The sequence below is a fragment of the Ochotona curzoniae genome, unplaced genomic scaffold (genome assembly GCF_017591425.1).
Source record: "Ochotona curzoniae isolate NIBS_2020 unplaced genomic scaffold, NIBS_Ocur_1.0 contig_605, whole genome shotgun sequence".
NCBI classification, from domain to species: domain Eukaryota; kingdom Metazoa; phylum Chordata; class Mammalia; order Lagomorpha; family Ochotonidae; genus Ochotona; species Ochotona curzoniae.
The window spans coordinates 4,983,722-4,994,703 of NW_024466491.1; the positions used below are offsets into that span (position 1 = coordinate 4,983,722).

The 10,982-nt window shown below is 61.7% G+C and overlaps 2 protein-coding genes across 2 annotated transcripts in view; both read right to left on the minus strand.

Moving 5' to 3' along the window:
- LOC121163398 (coiled-coil domain-containing protein 130-like) overlaps positions 1 to 10,982 on the minus strand; it is a 469,842-nt gene that overhangs the window by 189,234 nt on the left and 269,626 nt on the right. The gene's annotated exons all lie outside the window — the stretch shown is intronic.
- SMIM7 (small integral membrane protein 7) lies at positions 5,100 to 10,125 on the minus strand. The gene is made up of 5 exons (XM_040990991.1): positions 10,048 to 10,125; positions 9,917 to 9,958; positions 9,349 to 9,401; positions 7,931 to 8,021; positions 5,100 to 5,907 (listed from the first exon to the last, which is right to left on the minus strand). Exons 1-5 carry the CDS (start codon positions 10,071 to 10,073, stop codon positions 5,892 to 5,894), a joined length of 228 nt encoding a protein of 75 aa, XP_040846925.1. The 5' UTR covers positions 10,074 to 10,125; the 3' UTR covers positions 5,100 to 5,891.

A 10,982-nucleotide genomic window follows, 5' to 3' on the forward strand; every position in this document is an offset into this window, starting at 1 on the left:
GCCCGGGGTGGGCCTGACACCTGTTAACAAACTTTTGGGAAACATTTTTATTTGCTTCCCTCCCCCTCCCAAAAAAATCACTGGCCTTTCCTGCACGTGGCTGGGGTTGCTTGCTTCGGTATAAGTGAAAAACTCTCTCTGTTGCTGTTTTCTTTTGGCTTTTTTTTTTTTTTTGACCTGGTGCTTGGAGGACGGGGTGGGCAGAATTCTTCCTGAATGCCCTCACTTTCCCTCCACGCAAGCAAGGTACCCTGTTTAGAGACATTCTCTCAATCAACAAAATATGCAAAAAGTGAATAAATAGCATCCTTTTGGGTGCTGTGCGATGGCTCAACTGGCTCATCCTCCCCTTCCCTGTGCCATGATTCCCACATGGGCACTGGTTCACATCCCAGCTGCCCCACTTCCCACCCAGCTCCTGCCTGCGGCCTGGGAAAGCAGTGGAGGACGGCCCACAGCCTTGGGACCCTGCACCCGCGGGGGAGACCCGGAAGAGGCTCCTGGCTTTGGACTGGCTTTGGACTGGCTCAGCTCAGCTCTGGCCATTGCAGCCACTTGGGGAGTGAACTAGGGGTAGAAGAGCTTTCTCTGTCAACCTGCCTTTCCGATAAAAACAAATAAATCTTCCAAAAAATTATGTGCTCGAAAGGCAGAGACCGAGAGAAGATGAATCTACCCACTGGCTTCTCACCAAAGGCCCACAATGCTCATGGCTGAGGCAGGCAGGAGCCAGGGGCTCCACATGGGGCACCCCCGGGGTGCAGAGGGCCTTGCCTTCTGCTTGGCAGGCAGCTGGATCAGAAGCGAAGCGACAGGGTCTTGAACCCGCACTCCAAGGGATGCTAGGCTTTGCAAGGACACACCCCTCCAATGGAGAGTGTCCAGCACGCCTGCGCCCCAGGACCCAGTGAGCCTGCCAATGCAGAGTGCCTGCCATGCCTGTGCCCAGTGTTGCAAGGGCTCTTAGAAAGTGACCTCACGAGGGGGACAGTGTGGCGCAGCAGGGTTCCTGAGCCACCTGTGTGTCCTTGGAGGGGGGGTCAAGGTCAGACACCTGTCACTGGAAACAGGGTGATGGATGCAATAGGCTGCAGGGAGCCTCGTGGTGCCACCCTAACTCCAGACCCCGACCTGGGGGGCCGCGGGGAGCCTCGTGGTGCCACCCTAACTCCAGACCCCGACCTGGGGGGCCGCGGGGAGCCTCGTGGGTAATGCAGCCAGAGGGAAAGTACCCGGCTGTGGTTACCAATGACTGAGTGAAACTCCCAGAGGAACTGAGGTGAGGTGCTGTCCTTACAGCCTGGCAGTCATCCGCCTTAGCAACAAGAGCCCGTCTGATGGGGCACCTGCTGGCGACTTCTGGGTAACCGGGCTGGGGAGCAGCGGGTTCAGCCACTGCTTGCAGTGTGAACAACACTGACGACTGCCGGTTCCAGCGCTGCCCGCTTCCCTTCCCAGCCAGCTCCCTGCCCACTTTGCCTGGGAAGGCAGCAGGTGGCGGGTGCCGCGCACACTGCAGAGCCGGACGGAGTTCCCGGCCCCTGGCTTCGACCCGGTTCAGCCCTGGTTGCTATGGGCACCCAGCGGATGCAAGAGCTTCCTCACTCCCGCAAGCAGAAATTAAAAAAAGAGGTGAGGGGGAGGAAGAAAAAAAGGAAGCAGACATTCAGATCGGCCAAATAGTGCCAGTGGGTCAAAGGCCACAGCAGGCGGGCAGGGCAGGGCAGCCATGGGAAGGCATGAAGCTCCCGGAGCCAGCAGGGTGGTGCAGCAAGCTAACCTTCCACCTGCGGCGTGGACATCTGTAGGGGTGCCGCTTCGAGTCCCGGCTGCTCCACTTCCCGTCCAGCTCCCTGCTCGTGCGCCTTGGAAAAGCAGCAGGAGACAGCCTGAGCACTTGGGCCCCTGCACCCGCATGGGAGACCCAGATGGAGCTCCTGGCTCCTGCCTTCAGCCTGGCCCAGCCACTGCAGCCATTTAGGGGGTTCACCAGCAGATGGAAGGTCTCCTGCTGTGTCTTCCTCTCTGTAACTCGGCCTTTCCAAAAAATTATATAAAATTTTGAAAAATATATGTATCTTAAAAGTTCTGGAATTATTACGGTTTTGCCCAACTGCAGATATACCAAAAACAGCTCAGTTCTGCACTTTAAACATACATGAACTGCGAGTTGAGTTCTACCTCCATGCAGGTGTACCAACGTAACCTAAACCAAAAAACCTGCGCCCCCCCCCCATCGAATCAGGGAGGGGGCGGGGACCCTACCGGGCAGGAGGGCCAGCAGGGACGCTGGCAACAGTGCCCCTAGACCAACCCCTCACCGGGCACCAGCCACTCGGAAGCCCCAAACTGTGAACGTGGTTCAAACCCCTGCCCTGGCCCCAAAGCTCAGGGGAGTCGGGGAGCTGGAATGCAGCCACTGGCCCTAAGCTCAGGTGACAGAAGGAAAGAAGGGCCAAGACGCTGAGGGGGGTGGGGCTGACAGAACCAACCATCCAAGACAGCCCCGCCCAGTGGCCTGCTGCCAATGGAACCTTCCAGAAACAAAGGCACGTGGCTGTGCCCTACACAGAAGGCAACACGGGAGTCAGACTACGCTCCCAAAGGCACTTTTGACAAACACGCCGCAGGCTCCACGCAGAGGCCTGGCTGGCATAGCTGTGTGGTGGTGTGGTTCCAGAACTTTCTGCGGATGCCTGTGCCCAAGGGTGATGGGGGGGAGTGATGGCTGGCCCCGTTAGGGCTGAGGGGATGATGGCTGTTTCCCCGCCACAGTCTGTGGGCGTCCGGGTACAGACGGCATGCTGTGTGGTGGTGGTGCTTTCTCTAACCTGGCCGGATCCCTGGGGTGTGGAAGGCGGCCGTCCCCGGCCCTTGCCAGCCCCGCTGCAGGCCTTCCAGAGGCTGGTGGCCAGGCGGCTGGCCAGGGCGCAGGCGCGGGGAGGGCATGTGGGTGAGCTCCCGTCCGGTCCCACCTGCACGGGTGACCAATCCGATTCTTCCTTACTATCTAGAAGATCTGCTCCCTCCGCCCCCAGCTTGCAATATCACGTCTGTGTTGGATTAAAGACCTGCACATAGATGGTAAGGTTATCTTGGGGACAGACCCCAAATCTAACAAGTTCATTTATGTTTCACATATACCTTCAACATAGAACCCGAAGGTGATTTTATACCATATATCTATATATAGATAGATAGATATTTTTTTTCTAATGAATCTTTTTTATCTCATAGGCAGACGAGAAATGGAGATGGAGATCTTCCATCTGCTGCTTCACTTCCCACATGCGTGCTACAGCGCGATGGCTGACCCACGCTGAAGCTGGGAGCCAGGCCTCCATCCGGGTCCCCCCGGCAGGGCCCCAAGCCGGCCCGGAGCAGGAACCGAGGCTCTGTGCTGCGGGACACGGGCCAGCTAAGCAGGCTTTCACTCTGCGCTCTAAAGCCAATCCTGACTCAAACTTCTGTACAAAAACCAGGGGAAAGTGCCTTCAGAACCTTCTAGAAAGCATGGCCCAGTGAGCGGCATCTGCCGGGGCCCTGCTCTCTACTGGACCAGTGCCAGGAGCTGCTGGCATCCAGGGTTGGAGCATGGCCCTTGGGAGCGCATCCCCCTCCGTGAGGGACGCCAGCGCAGGACGCGGTGAAGGGCCAGGGGACTGAGTTCAACGGACACAGAGATCTGGCCCCGGGTCAGCGACTTGCTTTCACGTCGGCACAGAACACTTGCCCTGCCTCCGTCACAGGCTGTGCCCACATGACCACGCACCAGACCCCCATGCACGTGGGCACAGCAAGCCAGAACTACCAAGAATTCCCCGGGCCTTTCCCAAGCCCCGCTGCCCGCAGCCGAGGCCGGGCACCTGACCTTCGAGGCAGTTTCATTCTGATGTGGAGCAGAAGCAGAGAGCCACCCCACCCCGCGCAGGGCACTACGGGCCACATTCCTTAAGGTAGATCGATCCCAGTGCCAGAGCTGGCCAGCTCGGACACGATTCTCTTGCCTGAGCCAAGGTTCCACAGCAAGAAGGCAAGAGGGCTCTGTGCGACGGCTCAAGTCCTCACCTGCAAGTGCTAACATCCCATAGGGGCGCCAGTTCGAGTCCCGGCTGCTCCACTTCCCACCCAGCTCCCTGCCTGTGGCCTGGGAAAGCAGTGGAGGACGGCCCAAAGCCTTGGGACCCTGTACTCGCATCGGAGACCTGGAGGAAGCTCCTGGCTCCTGGCTTCAGGTTGGCTCAGCTCCAGCCGTTGTTGCCACTTGGGAAGTGAATCAACAGACAGATGTTCCTCTCTGTCTCTCCTCTCTGTATATCTGATTTTGCAATAAAGAAAATAAATAAATCTTCAAAAAGAAAAAGAAAGCCCTTGTAGCTGCCCAGGGCCCCTTCACGGGAAGCACTCGGCCGAGGTCTCGCCACAGAGCCGGCTTGGACAGACCGAGCGTGCCAGCACTGAGCACGCCGAGAGCCACGGCACCCACGCCACACACCTGAAGTATCCTGCAACGCCTTCTGATGTTGGCTTTTGTTTTAAACATTCAGCAGGGGAGTGGGAGTCGAGGCTGGTGTCTTGGCCGCCACGGCCCCGCCCTGGGGTGCCTGCTCCGACAGCCTGGCCCCCGGTGTCAGCCGTGCAGCCTGCAGAGCTGGCTTTGCACATCCAGCTACCTCCCAGCGGGGAGCTGAGACAGCACCAAGCACAGGATGGCAGTTCTCTGCACAAATATCCGACTGGCAGAGACCAAACTCCCCCAGTGACGGCCCGCTCTACTGGGGTCACAGACGGCCGCGTGCCCATGTGCCACAGACCGCGGCCCAGGCAGCAAGGGGCAGCAGACTCCCTGCCACAGGGCTCCCGGAGGGCCCACCGTGACCACAGGGACCCGCGCTCAGCCCACCTAGGCTGGGTCTCTGCTGCTCAGGGGGGCCTAGCACAGCCTCACAGTGACCGTGGGCTTGGTCGGCCCACGGGACAGGCACATGGCACGGCCCCGCGTGGGGACAGGACACGGAGTCCGAGAAGGCGCTGAGCATCGGTCCAGCCGCCGACGCGGGGCTGCCTTTTTAAAGAAGCTTCTGGATGGAGCGCTGCGGTGTTTCTTCAGCCGAGCTTTATTTGGGGCTCATTTTCAAAATCCCCCTGCTGGCAGGGTAGACCAAATGGGGTACCCAACGACCACCAGGGAACTGAAAGAAAAAAACAACCAACCAACCCAAAAAACATTCCCGTTCGGGTGGCTGCACAGCGGACAGGTCCAGAGCAGAGGTGGCCGGGGCTCCGGAGGGCCACCCACCGGGCCCGCTCCCGGCCTCCCCGCCATCAGTCCGGTGTCTCCTCGGGAAGGCCGGTGACCCCATTATAGCACACCCAGCTTCTCCAGCGGACCCTGCAGCGGCCGGGCTGTAAGGGCCCATCCCACTGGGACCCCGTCAGCCCGAGTGCTGCTCAAAGTGGCTGCACCCCAACTCAAACGAACCCTTCTGCTGGCACTCCTGCTTCAACAACAGCAATAAGCAGCTTTTACCAAATCCTGGCGCTTCTAACCCCAAAGGACGTGGAAGCAGGTGTCCTCGGGCCGGCTGGGCAGAGGCAGGATGCCAACAGAATGAAAAGATGGGTTCCATTTTTCTCTCCTCTCCGTGGAAGGCTTTTTTCTTTTTTTAAAAAAAATCACAGCCCCTTGCGACAGTCCCCACCCCAAGCCCGCAGGACACAGTCCCACGTCCGAGACCCGAGCAGAGGCCGCGGCTGCATGTCCGCCCACGGGAGCTTAGGCAGTGGAGACAAGGTCGCTGGCTAGGCTGCTCGACCACATCCTGGAAGGCGTCGGATCCAGAGGGGCTGGCCGGCGGCTGGCGGGGCATTCCCGGCGCGGGCTCTGGGACTCAGGAGCCGAACAGCCTGGGGAGACAGAATTGGGACACGCAGGCTGTGAGGACGGCAGGACACGGCTCTCAGAGGAACCGCCGCGTGGGGACGGCTGGACACGTTCTCAAAGGGACCGCTGTGACTCTCAGCTGGGGCCGGCAAGTGGGTGATCCAGGCAGCTGGATGGGAAGTGGGGCAGCCAGGATTAGAACCGGCATCCATATGAAATCCTGGTGTGTTTGAGGGCTTTAGCCACTAGGCTACTGAACTGGGCCCACGTCTCGAGTTTTTCATTGACTCCTTAGATTCTGTAAGCAATTTGCCTCAGACCTCACAGCAGGTGGGCACTGCTGAGCCGTGACCCAGACCCCACCCACTAACCTGCTCACCAAGGACCCTCTGGAGTAGACCCTTCAACTCACTGAACTGAGCCCTCCCGCACAGCGCACGCCCCTGCAGCAGTCCCCACCGCCATGCCCTCTGCCTGCGGGTCACCCAGACAGCATCAGATGGCACGCCAGGCGTCCCCGAGGGAGCCTGGCCATCCCTCCTGGTTCTGGGTACGCAGGTGGTTTCCAATTTCCTGGAGGCGGCGCCGCCTCTCTGGAAAAGCCCTTTCTGGAAAGAGCTGCCCTTCAGGGCTCATCTCCACTGTGACGGGGCGGGCCCAGCTTCTCGGGGAAGGGCCACAGGCAAGCTGTGACACGGCCACCCGCAAGACCAGGGCACTCGGTGCAGCCCCAGGGAGGCGGTGGCCCCCAAGCCCAAGCCTTGATGGTTACTGGGAGCCCGCCAGCCAGACCTGACCTGTGACCAACGCAGGCCAGTCACATTCGCCTCCCAGGAAATGAAATCGGGACCCTGGGCTACTGATTAAGCTGGCCGGGGGTCACAGAGTGACAGGAAGCCGTCCTGGCCCCAGGACAACAGACAAGTGGGCCAAGGAACCCGGTCAGACGAGATGGTATGACGCAAACAAATACATCACAAATGAACCAGCGACAACACTCCGCACCACTGGGCAACTGGCCACTCCCCTGCCTGGCCCGCACACCGCAGCCGGCCACACCCCTGCCTGGCCCGTACACCACAGCCGGCCACTCCCCTGCCTGGCCCGCACACCACAGCCGGCCACTCCCCTGCCTGGCCCGCACCGCAGCCGGCCACTCCCCTGCCTGGCCCGCACACCGCAGCTGGCCATGCCCCCGCCCAGTCCTCCTGCATGGTCTCCCTCTGACAAGCCCGGCCCACTGCCATCTCACCAGGTTGCCTCTCTGCCTGGGCTCCTGTTGCCACCTCACCCGTTACGCCGTGCAATGGCTGAGTTCCGGCCGCCGAGGGTGTCCTGGGGCACAGCCCCGCTGTGGTAGCACAGTGGGTAAAGCCATGCTTCGGTGTAACTCAGGGTGACTCCTCCTACACCGGCTGCTGGCACGGCTCGTGGCTCGTGGCAGGCCCCACGCTGGCGCTCCCCAGGACTCCCAGACAGGCACACGCTGTGAGAAGGGCTGCCACCGGGGCTCTGCCACGCAGCCATCGCCACGCTCCTGCTCGGCTCTCCCACGTCCTGAGTCAGCTGTGCAGACAGCGGCCAGGGACCCCGCATTGCCCCTCGAATCCCGATCGCAGACCCAGCCACGCCAACCCAGCATGCTCGGAGTCTTCCCAAGTCTGTTGACTCTGAGTCTAGCCTGGCATTTTTTTTCATATTTACAAACTCGACCTGACCTCCCAACTGTGTAATCACTATTTAAAATCTTCAACAGGCAGCACACAGCCCGCGCGAGGAGCATCCTGCCGACAGGTGGATGTCGGAGCTGAGGAAAGGCTGTGGGGTGGGCACGGATGCTGTGCGCAGGGCCAGGCGTGGCTGGGTCCCAGTGAGCGCCAGCTCGGGCCCGCCCCGGCCTGTGGGGACACCTCAGCGATGGCATCGAACCCCCAGCCCCACATGGCTCCTCCGCTTGCGTGGCGAGCAGGAAGCGTGCAGCCTGAGGGTCCGTGGGGACCCCTCGGCCAGTCACCCTGGGCTGGGGGCGGGGCAGGCCACACTCACAGGATCATGCAGATCATCATGAAGATATTCCACAGGGCGATGAAGATGCGGAAGTAACGGAGGCTCAGCAGGAACTCCCGGATGTTGTCACCTGTCGAAGCAGAAAAGGACTCAGATGGCCAGACCCCCGCGGACCCTCCCACGGCGTCACAAGGATGGCCAGACCCCCGCGGACCCTCCCACGGCGTCACAGGATGGCCAGACCCCCGCGGACCCTCCCACGGCGTCACAAGGATGGCCTGGCCCCCGCGGACCCTCCCATGGTGTCACTGCCACTGCAAGGGGGCTGTGTGACTGCATCTTTTTGTTTATTTGGTTTTTAACTAAAGATTTGTATTTTTAATAGGCAGATCACATTTATAGAGAGAAAAAGAGACAGAGAGATATTCCAACTGCTAGTACACTCCCCAAGTGGCCAAAACAGCCAGAGCTGAGCCGATCTAAAGCCAGGAGCCAGCAGCCTCTTCTGGGTCTCCCACGCGGGTGCAGGGTCCCAAGGCTGTGGGCCGTCCTCCACTGCTTTCCCAGGCCACAGGCAGGGAGCTGGGTGGGCAGTGGAGCTGCCGGGACTCGAACCAGCATGCATATGAGATGCTGGTACTTACAGGCGGAGGATCAGAGTGGGAGATAAACTGTCCACGCACTGCTGGCTGGTCCACTCCCCCCAGGGCAGCACTGGCTGCGAGTGGGCCAGGCTCAAGCCTGGAGTCAGCGGCGTCACCCAGGTCTCCGAGGAGGGCGGCAGGGGCCCAAGCCATTGCCTGCTACTTTCCCAGGAGCATTCAGAAGGCCTGAACCACTGCTCCAATGTGACATTCTGGCTTGACAGGCGGCAGGTTAAGCTGCTATACCACACTACCCCATTACTACCCCAGGCTTCTATCTTTTCAAAGCAGGTGGGGGCAAAAGTATATTTTACAAAAGCCAAAATTCAAATTCCAGTGTCTGGGGGCCAGCGCTGCAGCACAGCCGGTGAAGTGTCGCACGCAGGAAGAACCCTGGAAGCTTCGGGAAGGCTGGGAAGGCCTGAGGGAGACCCAGATGAAGCTCCTGGCTCCTGGCTTCAGATCAGCTCAGCTCTGGCCATTGTGGCCACTTGGGGAGTGAACCAGCGGATGGGAGAGCTTTCTCTCTCTCTCTCTCTCCCCTTCTCTGTGTAAACACACCTTTCCAGTAAGAACAAATAACCTCCACCAAAAGCAACAAGGAGAGGTGGGGGGCTGTTCACTGCCCCACCCCCATGCACAGCAGAGAAAAAGCAAACACGAGGACGAGCCCACGGAGAGAAAGCATCTCAGTCGGCCCCTGCCACGGCCCCCCACTGCCCCACACACTCCCCATCCACAGCCACGCACCCAGGACGCAGAGCTGGGTGTAGACACACCGGGGCCACCCAGGGGTCCGGGAGGAGGCCTTACCTGTGCTGGGGTCTCTCGACTCCTCCCCAAAGCCCTGTGTGTCCTTCTTTCTCCTGCTTGGAACGGGGACCGGTTTCAGGGTCGTCACGCCGACACCCGCCCCTGAGCTTGTCACTGCCGTGTGTGAGCTGGGACGGATGGGCTAGCGACCCGTCCCAGGCCCTGCCCACCCCAGGGAGGCCTGTCCACCCAGCGGGCCTGCCCACCCAGCCGGGCCTGTCCACCCCAGGGAGGCCACCCACCCCAGGGCCTGCCCACCCCAGGGAGGCCTGTCCACCCAGCCGGGCCTGCCCACCCCAGGGAGGGCTGCCTACTCCAGGGAATGGGGCGGGGCCAGGCAGGGAGAAGTTCCGGTCGTGGGCGGGGCTTCCAGCTCATGAGGCGGGGCTTGTGGGCGGGGTGGGGCTTGTGGGCGGGGTGGGGCTTGTGGGCGGGGCGGGGCCAGGACCAGGGCCACTTGCTGCGAGGGGCGAGGGGCGGGGCCGGGTGGGCAGGGGCGAGGGGCGGGGCCGGGTGGGCGGGGTCACGGGGCCCCAGGCGCAGCCACAGTCCCGCACGGCCTCCTCACAGTTTAAAGTTGAGCACGGCGCCGGCGTTCATCAGCAGCGTCCTGCAGAGGGACAGTGTGGTTGACTGGCCTGCCCGCGCCCCGTCCCGCCCTCATCCCCTCGGCTCGGCTTCGTCCTTCCCCGGAATTACCCGAACAGCAGGATGTCTCCGATCATCTCTCCGGCCGACGCGTCCGTCAGAACCGGAAACGGAAGTCCCCGAGCGCGTATCAGCTGGGAGAGCAAAGGAGCACAAGTCGACCAATCTCGAAGCAAGGAACTAGCGCCGGAAAGAGTCCCGCCCACTGTGCGCCACGGAGGGGGCGGCGGCGCTGCCTTGTGACGTTGGGCTGGGGGTGGAGCCTGCATGGAGGGCCGCCCCGCGCGGCGCATGCGCCGTGAGGCTCCCCGCGCCCCTCAGCCTCACTCGTGGGGCTCCCCGATTTACTCTGTAGACTCTGTAGAGTCGGTAAACGGCCCAGGGGGGACCGCAGTCCTGGTGTCCTTCTTAGGCTCTGTCGACTTGGAAGCCAGACTGGACTCCAGAAGAGGACCCCATGTGGAGGGTCGGGGTCCCCAGGAAGCTGCGCGCCCCACAGGTGGGGCAGTTTCGGGTGTGGGGGGCCCCACGGGGGGCGCAGGAGCTGAGCACGTGGACCCCGGGGACACGGGGCCTGACTGGGCTGCTGACACGACGGGGGTCCCGGTGCAGCCTCTCAGGGGACGGGGGTCCTTGTGGAGACCCTGAGGATGGGGGTCCCGGTGGAGCCTCAGGGTGGACGGGGGTCCCTGTGGAGACCCTGGGGATGGGGGTCCAGGTGCAGCCCCTCGGGGAACAGGGGACCCTGTGGAGACCCGGGAGTTGAGGTCCCGATGCAGCCCCACGGTGGACGAGGTCCCGGTGAAGCCCCTCGGGGGACGGGGGGTCCTGTTGCAGCCTCACGGTGGACGGGGGTCCCTGTGGAGACCCTGGGGACGGGGGTCCTGTTGCAGCCTCACGGTGGACGCGGGTCCCTATGGAGACCCAGGGGTTTGGGGTCCGGGTGCAGTCCCTTGGGGGACGGGGTCCCGGAGCAGCCTCACAGG